Genomic DNA, 13,638 nt, shown 5'->3' on the forward strand with positions numbered 1-13,638 from the left:
GATTTAGAATGCATATGTTGTACATTGTACATCGTCTCTTTCACTCAAACTCAATATTCATTTTAGCTGCTCTGCTGCTATCAAGTTCCAGTTAACTGGAATCGAGTGTCTTCGGTTTTGGGGGTCCTTTTATAATTATCACCGAAAATACAGAAACAATTAATTTACCCTGATGTGTAGATAGGTTAGTACCAAACAGGAATATATCCAGTCAATTAATTAAGGAAACACCGACTAACAACTACTGAAAGAGTTTAATCTTCAAACCATTGAGTACATCTGTTAAATTTCTTCAAGATACTGCACCCTGATTTGTGAAATGTGGTGATTTGCTGCCCTCTTGTGGAATCAACTGAGGCACAGGTAACTGCCAAAACTAAAGGAACTACTGTCAGAATTATTTACTTCACCTTTTGTTACCAATTTGAGCTGAATTAGAAAAATCATGAAACCTGAACATGATGTAAAAAACTAAATAAATTAATGATAATAATAATAATAATAATAATAATAATAATAATAATAATAATAATAATAATAATAACAACAACAACAACAATAAACCAGACCAATGAGCCTCTTTTGTTTTTCTCCTTTTTATATTTGGCAGATATCTGTATAATACTGATTAGAATGAAGGGTCCATAAAGTCTTTCCTATGTGTTCCAGCCATAATGCCTTACCCTACTACTTCGTGTTCGTTTTTGGTGCCATTTCTGCCGCCAGGAGCATGCATTTTAGGTGCAAAACAAAATGACACTGGTTAGTAGGCTTTACACAGAAACAGAGACACAAACACAGACATATGATAAATGCAATGCACGACAAGTCTGCCTTCTGCTTGAAAGCATGCAGCAAATACATGAGGGAGCTTGATATACATTGCTTCTTTTGTTGTCTCCATTTCTGAGTGACAGACTCAAGTCCACCAATACGACGCCCATGTCCTCCTCCAGGCTGTTTGGGTCATCCAGGCGCAAAGACATCTCATTGACCCTGAAAACAAAGCGGGTTCTTGATGAGAGATGGGCAGTCATGTGCCATCGAGCATGCCTTTGAATGTATTCAGAACAAGCACCACAGGATGTAAAAACATAAGCAGCAGATCACTGAGGAGATGAACAAGAGAAAATATGTTCTATGCAATAATTGTCAAAAATAATGTTTAAAAGATATGCAGAGCACAACTGCATTAAATACTAAGGCTTAGAGCAATATGATACCACAGCAATACAATTAATTTTACTTCTTCATGTTTAAATTGCTGACAAAGGACAAGAGAGGTGTTTAATTAGCACTGGGGTAACGCAAAGGTCTCAAGTCAAATTAACACTTGTACTGGCAAGCCGAGCTACACGAGGGCACAGGCTGAACTCATTGCAACTTTTTCTTAGACTCACCTGGACTCAGTTATTCACTGTAAGGCCATAAACATAAGTGGGAGTGGTTGTGTGTGCACAAACTGGTATAGAACTGAGCTAGAGAGAATAACGAGGCATTTGATAACTTGGTGACAATTTCTTGGCGGTTACTTTCATTAAGGTTATTTATTTCAGGTTCAAAGAGGAGTGTAGAAATGTGGAAAAGCAGCCACACTATAATCCCGAACTGTTCCCACATTACAGACACACTACACATTCTAAAAATAAATTCTACAGTAAAAGCAGCCACTGCAATGTTAATAATTAATGGGCAAATGCTTTGAAAGCAAAGGTCAACACTCATAAGCTAAATGCAGCTGCGTTGCCAGACCCATAAATGGGTTGAGCCAATGCAGTGCCTGGAAATACTTTACTTCAGTATGTGAAATAAACTAAGTATTGAACACGTCACCAATTTTATAAGTAGATATCTTTCTAAAGGTGCTATTGAAATGAAATTCTCAACAACCTGAAATTTATTTAAGACTTTAAACAAAAGCCTTTGTTGGTGACGACAGCTTTAAGTTTCTCCATACAGGAGGCGTTCCTGTATGGAGAAACTAGTTACATCCATCCTCAGGTGTGATTTTGGCTCATTCATCCACACAAACAGCCTTCAAATGCTGAAGGTTCCCTGGATCCTTTCTGTAAACTTTGAGCTTTAGTTCTATCCACAAGTTGGATTCCGGTCAGGAGACTTGCAGGGCCATTCTAGCAGCTGTATTTTCTTTCTCTGAAACCAACTGAAAGTTTCCATGGCTGTGCGTTTGGGATCATTGTCTTGCTGAAACGTTCACCCTCGTTTCTTCTTCATCATCCTGGTAGATTAACAGATTTTTAATCAAGAATCAAGAATGTTTCTGTACATTTTTCCATTCATCCTTCCTTCAATTACATGAAGCGTTCCAGTGCCGTATGCTGAAAACAGCCCCACACCACGATGTTCTCACCTTCAAACTTTACTGCTGGTATGTTCACAGCCTTGTCTAAATGTTGTTCAGTAAACTTTAAACATGCTTCAACATATGTTCAACATATGTTCAGAAATAGAGGTAATGAGCATGCATACAGGTCACGGTGGTTACTCTCTGATAATTTATTTTCACTTCTGTCTGAAAATTGCTGGCAGCATCATTTCACCATAATGGCCACAGTTTATGGTGAAATGATGTTCTTTGCTCTTCCGCATTATGGCCCCAGCTGTGCTCATTGGAACCCTCAGTAGTTTACAAATTCTTTTGCAATCAATCCCATCACTATGTTTCGCAAAACAAGGTTGCAAAGGTTTTTGAGCTGGTGTCACGACTTTCCATGCCTCCTTCACGTGTTCAATACTTTTTCCCTGTGTCATTTCTCATTATAAACACATCATTTATGGACATCTATGGTTGGAGTGAGAATTTCATTGCATAGTACCTTTAGAAACATATTCATTGAGAAAACTGCTGATGTGTTCAATATTATTTTTCCAATTTTATTATTCCAGGATCACTATAATTTACATGCTACACCCCAACAGAGCTCTATCCAGCTGCTTCAAGCACTTCCACATCACCATACTCACTTGTCCATCTCCAGATCACTCAGAAGGACACTTGCAGCACCCATAAAGTCATCAGTTGTAAGGTCACGGTCATACACCTGTATATCAAACATCAACAGTCTGTTAACACAAGGCAGTTCATGTAAGGAGAACTGTGCTGACTGTCCTACTGCAGTATCCTTGAAAACTCATACAGAGTGATAACAGCTGTTTTGTTGGATTTAAAGAGGTGCACAGAAACTAATCACACATTGATTTTCATAACACAAAAAAATGTCATCCTAACTACATAATGAAGGATAGAAAACATGCACTGACACGCACATTTCCACAACAGACTATGACTCTCACTGTTAAAGTTGCTCATTAAAACTTTCACATTCATTATTTCCCACACTGTTGACATAACCTTTATTAAACTGACCATTAAAAAAAGTTACCTTGATGTAAAGCTTCTGATTCAGATCCTTAATGGGTAAAGAGAAGGACTCATTCCATAGAGGGTTGAGGTTTTTATAAACCACTTTACTTTTGTAGAATGTTTTTCCATCCAATTTGAATTTGACGTAGGGGTCGCTGGTACCTGAGAATGAATATGACAAACCAGCAAATCAATAAAGTTTAACCTATTTGAAGGCAGGAAGAGAAGCAAGTAAAAAATGCCGACTGTGGAAGTTTACAGACTTATGAATATCACAAAACCATCATTCATCTAAACTTCTCTTTATTATAATGCTCACAAAAGGAAAGATAAAGACAAAAAAAAAGGACCTTTCTGATATCTGCTCATACGAGCCTGACACACTCTCCAGGAATGGTGACAACGGTTTTCAGAGAACTGGTCAGTAACTGGGGATTTTTTCCCTTAATGATCTTTAATCTTGAACCTACCCTGCTCCGAGTATGTTAGGTCTACAGCGTAGGTTAGCATGGCAACACACCTAAATAAGAAGTTACCTGGATAAACCCAAATCCTGCTGCGTAGCCCCAGAATATAAAATTATTTTTCCTCGTGAATATTAAACATGCTGCAGGCCATGTAGCCTATGCTGCAGCTGATACCTCTGAGTGAAATAAAGTCCATAATCTATAATAAACTAAAATGACATGATCTTACTTAGTAACATTATAATATTCATCGTGAGTTGTAGGACCTGTTCTTTCAGGACACAAAGCATGATTATAGCTACTTCTCTTTTCCATCTTTCAAAAGCAGAGTTGTCATCATGACTGTCTTTAATAAATACTTGAAAACACTGTCTCCATTGCTTCTCGACTTCTACATAAATGTACCGATTTGCACTATTACGTAGAAGGTGTGATCTGCTCTGCGTGATGTCTCATTTTTGTATGGAGGATGTGGTCCCAACCGATGTAACCACAACTTCCTGAAACAATAGCCAATCACATTTCAGCCTCCTGTGTGAAAACTAACAGCAACTAAAAGCATCACTTTTGTTGGTTTTGTCAGAGTTTCTTTTAAACACTCTAACATATATATAGGCAGGCCCAAAGATTAACAGTACAATTTCACATTGAGTCACTTTTGAAACTTCTAAATCTCACTTTCTGTTGCTGTTCTGTATCATTTTCACTTCAGAGTAAAGGAAGTAGGAGGTGTGTCTTTTGAATAGTCTCTCGATCAACCAGGTGAGGGCAGCAGTCTACCAAACACAGCTGTGATCATAGCTTAAACTTCATGAGGAGTTTAGACTGCTCTGCATCGTTAAACTACACGAGCTTGCAGATTCTTTGTGGTGTTGCTATTACAATAGGCTTTATAGACCCTTCACACAACAAGTCATTAGCAAAACAGCTGCCACTGCTACGACTGCTGCATTTATAATCTGATCAAAAAGAAAAAAATAAAAGCTTGCTCATGCTTTTGAACCACCATGTGGTCTTAACAATGTGGTGAAACCAAATCCGCTTGCCTCTTGATCCTCCTCTTTATTTTCCATCTTATCTTTACCTACAGTCTGGTTGTGTCAACATGCAGGCACACTCAAGAGGAAAATATAATCCAAGAGTGAAAGGCTTTCTGTATTGAATCCTGGGTGTGGCTCAGACAGGTTCTAAACCGCTGCAAGGAATCCTGCTCGTGTTGCTACAAGCGCTTCACAGCTAACCTGACACTCAGCTGTCTTTCATATCCCTGGAGTCAATAACACTGCGTGTTTTTAAAACAGACATTCCTGGTTGTCAGGTTGTCAAGGCCAAACACACGAGTCAACACTGACACATACAGGGGAAAAAAGCAACTATGAGGAATGGCGGAGGGTTTCGTTTTTGGTTTTTTTCCCCTTTTGTAGGCTCAAGCATCTGTCCACGCTTACGGGAATTATAATTCTTAAAGTTTAAGAGATTTAGCAAGTCAACTCAGATACATTTCTCAGTATGAGAAGACGATAAAGCAATAACAATAGTAACACTTACTCACTGGGACAGACATACTCAAGAAAATACGTGATGCATGATGACACTGTAAGATGTAGTCAGGATTAAGCCACAATTTCAGAAAAAAAGATAGAACACATTGTTTTCTGCATTCTTTAGTAGGCATGTAGCTCTAAGGTATAAACATACGCCAACGGGTAACTGCATCTTTGCTTTTACCGTGCATTGAACTTTCAAGTGAGGTAATCATATGCACAGGAAAAGTTGGGGAAGTTAAAATGATGAAGCTCTAGTCAGACAATGATCCTCGGGTGGGAGGGCAAAGGGATTTTGTTTTATCAGTTGAATAGGATTCCACTGCCACACTTCTCATTTTCCACTGTGCTGAAGTATTACTTGCTTCTGCATTGATCCAGTTTCCTGGATGATAATCAGCATCACAGCGGTGCCTGTTGATCTTCTGTTTTTCTCAGACTGTGTATTTTAATGCTAGTGTTGCTGTACATCACTGAAGCTATTTTAGCATGAAATACACAATAATCTGGAACAAAAAGCTGAGTTGTAGTAGTGCTGATATCAGCTCCTTACCACAGCGGTCCCTGATGACCAAGTTGCGTCCTTCCTTTAAGTTAACGGTGAGCAGGTAGGACCTCTGGGAATCTCTGGCACTCTCAGACATATTCACAGCCTCATTGTCCATCTCATACTGAACAGAAAAACAAGATTATTGTTTTACTACTAGTAGTATTACCAAAGTGCCCCATCTACTTCCGCACAAACTGGGCAGCTTTTTAATCAGGAAGTATCTGATCAGAAAACGGTTTTTTTCCTTTATTATGGGTCACTGCACCATTAATATTTAAACTTCAAATTTATTACCAGTAATGCTATTAACTACAGTATAATAGCTCCACCCCTATTTATGTAAAGAATAACTTGGAAAAGTTTGAATTTTTAATCTTTAACAACAAAATTATTACAGGACTTCTTTGATTTTACTTTCATGCACTGATTTCAAGTCAGACTGTTGTTCACGTGCAGGAATTTGACGAGACTCGAATACAGCTTTCCTAATTCTTTACTGTTTGGGTTGTATTATTTTCGTCACATTTACATAACTCTAATAAAAAAAAACAAAGTATACTCACTTAAAGGTTTTAAGAGATTGTATTCTGTGCAGTTTTATGCTTCTCGTCTAGGCAGTGGATTATTTAATCACTATTAAGCCTCTCCAGCAAGCCATGCATCTTTCACCGAATAAACCCCAGTACCCTGGAATCACCCCAGCTCAGATTCCTAACCCTGACCGGCTACAAAAGATGGACAACACACACTGGATGCTGAACCACAAATAGCCTACTGTTCTATCTCATCCTAAACAGAGCACAATAATCTGGAATTAAACTTTGATATAAGCATGCGTCGGCCAAAGCCCCACATTGCTGTTGGCATGGCATAATACTGAAAACCACCAGCATAGACACATGAAAGGGACAATATGTTGCAAAATTCTTCAACCACAAAGATGCAACTTAGGATAACACTGTCAGACACTTATGCTTTTCTCATGTCATGCCTAAAGCTGACTTACATATTAACCAGTCAACAACAAAAATCATCTCACAAACTACAAATTAGACAGTAGCACTTACATTTTGGTGGTCCCCTTCCTTTATGTTACCGCTGTAATCGTTATCATACTGCAGAGACAAAGATGAATATTTTTTTAAATCATGTGACATATGACAAAGACTTTCAAAACATGTAAAATTCCTGTTGATGACGGAGCTTCACTCAGCTAAAGCTAAAGGCTCAGAACTGCCCTCTCCTTGGTATTTCTACCACCAGCACAAATCCTCTGAGCATTTATTAAAAATTCCTGTGTCCTGGGGACTGAACAGAGTTAACCCAAAAAATATATAATGGGGGAAAAGTGGAAATTGCTTAATTTGCTTCTATTCTTTGGATTTCAGAGTAACTGCATAATGCGTTTACCCAAGATAAGGCATTTTGCCATACATAACACTCCTTTCTCTATGAATTCAAATATAGATTGCTGTATCCATAAGTATTTATTATAGCTTCTATACAATTAACAAAAAGTCTTTGGAGAGATTATCATTGTTCTATGGACTAGTTATACAGCTATGAGGAAGTGTTCAGTTGACAACAACAGTTACACAATGTGAGATGACAAGAATTAAAATAAAAAGCACTTTACTATTCTTGATATTCTTTGATGCGGTTTTAAAACCACCCTGGGGGCCCTGAAAAAATATAAACTGTTGGTTTTCACACTGTGCATTGTTGCTTTCACCAAATTCAAAACTGCTTTTTTTGAGTGATCTGAAACCTCAGTCATCTTATTTTTGTCATCACTAAGAAAGACAGTTGGTCTCTCATTTCTTCTATTTTTCTTGTATCAGTTTTCTTACATCAGATCCTGATCCAGATACAGGTAGACCTTAGCTGTTGATCATATCCAGGTTGTGACAAAAACCACCTCTGGTAAAACTCAATGCAAATCCATTTATAACCAGCAGACAGAAATAAATGTGCTAGTTGAAATATGTGCTTTGTAATATGCTAATATCAGCATGTATCAGTTTGGTCTTAATTAGCATTCAAGGCTGCATTAGCTTTGAATGCTTAATAGCAATCAATATGTAAAGCCAGTTGGGGTTTAAACACAAAAAGCACAGATTTCTTACTGTTTCTTATGTGCTGTTATTCATTTACAATTACACCCGACTCAGATCTCAATCAGCTAGTTGTTTTGTTGTGGTGTTGCAAAAAGGGAGGTTGCAGAGCACCCACTAATGGAGAAACTATGCAACAGCCACTCTCATAATGTACTTGAAGGGTGTTTCTTCCATCTCAATTAAGTCCATCTTGAATTAATCAGTTAATAATCAGTTATTATAAATTCTGACACAACAGATCACCAAATGGCTAATATCAGCTGATAATATCTGCCTGCTGAGAAAATGGTAAGGTCCTGAAAATCAGCATCCTGTGCTGCAAACTACAAAGTGTAAAGATTCGAAATCAAAATCCCACGGAAGGAAACTACAAATATCATCTGAGTTAATCAGATAGATATAAAGAGCATCTATAAAAACAAAAAAGCAAAACAAAACACTGATATGTTCCTACAACACCAACAGGAAGATGAAACATTTTACTGGGTGATGATTTTTTAGGTCATTTCCTGTTACTTACTTAAAAGGTTCACAGCATGTTGATAACACATTATTCAAAGATTACCATACCAAACTGCAACTTCTTTTCATAATTAAAAAAAACAACAACAACAACAAAAAAAACGTTTAGGCATCTTTGAGAGAACAGAAAATTGGCATGCCTCTATATTTGTGAGGACCAACAGTCACTTATAGGACAAAATGCCCATCCATACAAGTCTGGAGGTATTTTTGAGGTTCAAAACATGGTTTTAAATGTCAGGGTTACGATTAGGTTATGGTTAGGTTTAGGCATTCATTTTTGATGGTTAGGGTAAGCGGGTTGGGAAAGCATTATGTCAATTAGAAGTCCTCACTAAGATATGAAAGAGTGTGTGTGTGTGTGTGTAAAACTGTCAGCCAACATGTTATACACCCGTCCTGCTGCCCTCTCTAACCACACTTGTCTAAACCACTGATAGTGAAACCAGGAAGAAAGTATCTGTGGCACTATTAAAAGAAAACACAAAACAAATATATCTTTTCAAAATCAAATTCAGTATAAGCTGCAGCTTAGTGGAAAGAAGTCAAAATGAACATGATTCACAAAGAATTTTTACTTTGTTTGTTGCTTAAACCATTGTATAAAAAGGTATTTAGTAGCCTATGAACTTCTACAAGAGTCATTCATTTATCCTGTGTAACAAACACGCCTGTCAAAGCTGTGAAAAGAGGCTATGATTTCCTAGTTGTCTGGGTTGTCCTCTGCATGTCAACAAGAACTACAGAACTACTTTCACATTGGTGTCCTCTTTGCATGACAAAGAAAATAAAGCCAAGGCTTCGCCCAATGTTATTGGTTTAAATGAAAATAAAACTTTTTCAATTTCAAGTCAGCCTGCATTTGTGCATCATGTCACTAAGGCATGCAATCTACACAAAACCTGTTGAAAGTCATTCTTGCCATGATCTGACACAAGAAGCCTGCCCTTGATTACGAGAAGAATGCAAAGCCTGACATTTTATCATCAATAAATACAATGTTATTTACAGATCACTGCTATGCTAGAAACGTGAGAAGCAGTTGTACTTGAGATAAGCAGATCAAAAATCTAACTCAGGGTCATGTTAACAGAGGACGGAATAAGGAAGGAGATGAGATTTTCAGTTGACAGCAGGTGCCAGGTGTAAAAGTGACATGTATGTGCAGAAAAGAAAAGAGAAAAAGCCTTCCCATACATAATCTTTTTTTATATAATAGTTGGTGGTATTATAACAAAGTAGAAGTGCCTGGGAACGACTGCATTTCAGCCACAAACTGGTAGACTACATAAAATCTCAGAGCAGGGTCAGCAAATGTTGAGGAACACAGTGTGCCAACTTTCTCCAGAGTCCATCGCTACAGACCACCAAACTTCATGTGGCCTTCAGATTAGCTCAAGAACAGTGCACAGAGAGCTTTATGGAATAAGTTTCCATGGCCAAGCAGCTGCATCCAAGCCTTACATCACCAAGTGTAATGCAAAGCACTGGATGCTGTGGGGTAAAGACTCTTGGGCAGTGCAGAAGTGTTCTGTGGCGTGAAAAATTACATGTTTGTCACGTGGTTGGCGGTTGCCAGTAGAACAGTACTTGTATGACTACAATGTTCCAGGTGTAAAGGTTGGTGGAGTGGGTATCCGGTCTTTAAGTCTGACGTCATTAGCTGTGTTTGGGCCCAAACTATGCTGCAGGTCCCTAAGTCAAACGATCACTGCGACATCACTGAGAGTTGAAAAACTGTCCAAATTCTTTCATCTGTAATAAAATGAATGAAATGACAACAGAATTTATGGAATTTAACGGAGTTAGACGTTAGCAGGGCGTTAGCTTGCTAGTTTCCATCTAATATAATATACCATGTTCTGACTGAGGGATTTCTGAAACAAATTAAGACATACAGCTCTGTTATTACTTCTGACATAAATGAAGACAGGAAAGTAAACACGAGTGAGGTTTTGAAGTTTGGCTAGCTGGTATATAATGTGATCGCTAGCGACACAGCTATATTAGCATAATATAAAACAGTAAACCTGGAGGATGAACGCTAACTTTTTTCCACTCGATAAAAGTTAACGTGATGATTCCCGATGGTTAGGGACAAATGCAATCGTATGGCAGGATGTAAACGGACCAAACTACAGTCAGGAGAACAACTGAGATAATCCATCCACAATAAGAGGTTAGTCATTAATATACTGCTGCATGGGCTGGGCTGTAGTTACATCGTAAGGTTTTAAAAACTGAGGTTTAAAATGAATAGCGGTAATAAAAACCGAGAGAGGCCGACAGTGATCACTGACTGTTTTTTAACTGCTTGTTGAGATTAAATAGAACAAGATGCAAAGCATTAAAACACGTTAAAAACACAACAGCCTTATTAAACGCAGAGCAGTTTGGCCCCGGAAGCAGGATTCGTCATGTCATTAAATACCAGATTATGTTGTATGTTTGTTTTGAGTAGTTGGGCAATTCTCACAAGAAGGCAACAGCAAGGAGAATTTCATGGTTTCAAATGCTTTCATACATATTTCAGGATGTCAGTTTGAGGTCTTGTTGGTAGAGTTGGGACCACATCTGAGGAGGCACAAAAATCATTGCAGGGAGCCGACTGACCCGGAGTTTAGCTGGGATAAAACTGTGTATTCAGTACTGGTGTGCAAATTTACCCTGTGAAACTACACGGTTGGTGTAAATGAGTGCAAGTCCAAAAAATATTTTAAAATGAACGCACAAAATATTCGCTTAGATTTTTTACGCAGTGTGTAAAGGCTTCAGTCTGAGAAATACTTATAATTTTAACTCATTAACCTCTATCAACTATGGCAAATCTCTTTTAATATGACTTATTTAAGCTTGTCCCAAGAGATTGATTCACAATGGTTTAACAATTTGTAGCACTAAAAAGCAAACAAACAAAAACGTTTAATGTGGAAGACCATTTATAAAGCCTGCTGGGTCAAATATAACCTCTGGGGTTTCGAAGAGATCCCATCCTAAAAATAATTTGGTTAAGTCTAATCGATCTTGTCTCTTAATTTCAAGAAAAATGAAACAAAACAAACAATAGTTTTAAATGTGACTCTGTTTGGCACTCACAGACCAATCTACATCCTTGTCATTTTAACAAAGATGTGAATCCACCAGAAGCAGTGTTTGCACAGTTCTACTGTAGACTATTGATTTTGGATGGACCTCGATTTGCAACCATATTCAGCTCTTCCAAGTTAAACTTTGCAAGTCAAGTGTAAATACACCTGATACCTCAACCCCGCCAATGTACAACATGTTTGTTTTTTTTACTGTGTGTTGCAGGGAAAAAAATGCTGACTTGTCAGTTAATTTCTGTGCCAAAGTATTAGATATAACAGGAACTACCAAGTCAAAATATGATTGAATATTTAAAATAAAAATGCAAGTCGTCAGTGCTAGTGTCCCAGAAGGTTCAATCTTTATATGAAACATTATATGAATATTGCGTATGTGGAGATGCCTGATCTGTTAGGTTATTTCAAAACTATTTTCTTTACCTGCGAGCTGTCCAGGGAATCATCCACAGCCGCACTGTCTGGACTGTAAACAGTCATCATCTCTGGTAGTGCAAGTTCCTCGGGCTCCATGCCTCGTCCAGGTTGGTATGTGTCCCGAGAAGATGTCTCCTCTCCACAAAGACTGTTGAATGATTCCTGGGAAGAAGAACGGTTTGTGCAGTTTGTAGGCACGCTCAGTCTGTTTTCACTCCTCCCTATTCTTCCACTACCTGCTTTAAGGTTTACACTCCTCCCACCTCCTACAGGACCTGTAGGAGGCCTGGCAAGCGGTGTGGAAGGATCGCTATAACTGGGACTGTTGTACTGCTGAAAAGGCACTCTGGAGGAGACCTGGGGGTAATCCTGCTTCACGTTCCTTACGTCAGGAACGGAGGAGCTTATCCGATTGTGGTCAAGCTGGACAGCCAACTTGTTTAAGGGTTCCTTGCTCCGCTTGAAGTGTGGCAGCATCTTCTGACGGAGATGCTGCATCATGCCTGGCTTCTTCTCCATGATGGATGCAAGGTTCAGTCTGTGTCTAAGATTTGGACATCACTGGCAGCTATTGTGAAGAGAGAGAACGAGAGGAGTCAGTCATTGAAACATATCTGTAGCTAAGCTCAAACTGCACTTAATAGGTTTCATCAACTACAGGAACAGGGCAGCAACTGTACAAATAGTCAAAAGGATTAAAACACAAAGAACAAAATGTACAGTGTATTACTGTAATCATTTCTATAAATATTCAGTGGTGATCTTTAATGTCAAATATTCCTTAAACAATGATTGGCATGATAAGGATCGTATATGAATTAGCGTATTTTACTTAAGAAGGGAATAAAAGACCAAAGAAGGAAGAAGGATATTTAGATATACACACACACATTAGTGCTTCTCTATCAGATGCCTTTAGTACCATAAAATATACTCAGAATGGTGAACCAGAAATTAAGCAACCTGTAGCAACTACATAACAGATGAGGAAGCTGGAACAACTGCAATTAATAATGCAAATTCACATGTACACTCCAATATAATGTTGACAAAGAGGAGCTTTTTAACACAGAAATTTAATCTACTCAAATGCTGTGAGTTACTAATAATGTTAATATCTTTTCTTTTGTTCATGGGTGCAGAGACCAGGCACCGCATCTAACAAAAACACATACAAATAGACACAATATGAAAGATCATACACGTTTCCAGAGGAACACTAAAAGTGATGGACGTGGTTGGTGCTTTACCCTTGTAGATTATTTTCAGAATTGGCAACACCAAAACTTCGTTAATCAGGAACATTTTCTTTTCGCACCTTATTAACAATAACATAACTAGAGACTCCATTAGTATTCTTTATACTGCAGATACAGTTCATTCTTGGAGATCTATGTTTACTCGAGACATAATGAGAACTATGTCCAGTGGGATGAACGGTGTCACGTGAAAACTCACATACAAGGAAGCTCCTATTCAAACTCTGCTGTCCGATAGTAATCTTCGCTATCTTGAGTCAACATGACAACAAC

General features: G+C 38.2%; 1 protein-coding gene across 3 annotated transcripts in view; it reads right to left on the bottom strand.

Moving 5' to 3' along the window:
- The window catches only part of mctp2b (multiple C2 domains, transmembrane 2b), a 42,315-nt gene that overhangs the window by 19,509 nt on the left and 9,168 nt on the right, over nucleotides 1-13,638 (bottom strand). Inside the window, exons 2-8 of one of the 3 annotated variants that reach the window (XM_005447717.3) lie at nucleotides 12,113-12,674; nucleotides 7,014-7,061; nucleotides 5,950-6,067; nucleotides 3,405-3,547; nucleotides 2,986-3,062; nucleotides 882-996; nucleotides 684-716 (exon numbers count right to left, since the gene is read on the bottom strand). In XM_005447717.3, coding sequence (XP_005447774.1) covers nucleotides 684-716; nucleotides 882-996; nucleotides 2,986-3,062; nucleotides 3,405-3,547; nucleotides 5,950-6,067; nucleotides 7,014-7,061; nucleotides 12,113-12,625 — 1,047 coding nt within the window. In that variant the 5' untranslated portion in view covers nucleotides 12,626-12,674. The remainder of the gene's footprint in view (nucleotides 1-683; nucleotides 717-881; nucleotides 997-2,985; nucleotides 3,063-3,404; nucleotides 3,548-5,949; nucleotides 6,068-7,013; nucleotides 7,062-12,112; nucleotides 12,675-13,638) is intronic. The other 2 variants (XM_019360874.2, XM_005447718.3) reach the window with 2 other exon arrangements.

Source organism: Oreochromis niloticus, linkage group LG1 (genome assembly GCF_001858045.2).
Source record: "Oreochromis niloticus isolate F11D_XX linkage group LG1, O_niloticus_UMD_NMBU, whole genome shotgun sequence".
Lineage (NCBI taxonomy): Eukaryota > Metazoa > Chordata > Actinopteri > Cichliformes > Cichlidae > Oreochromis > Oreochromis niloticus.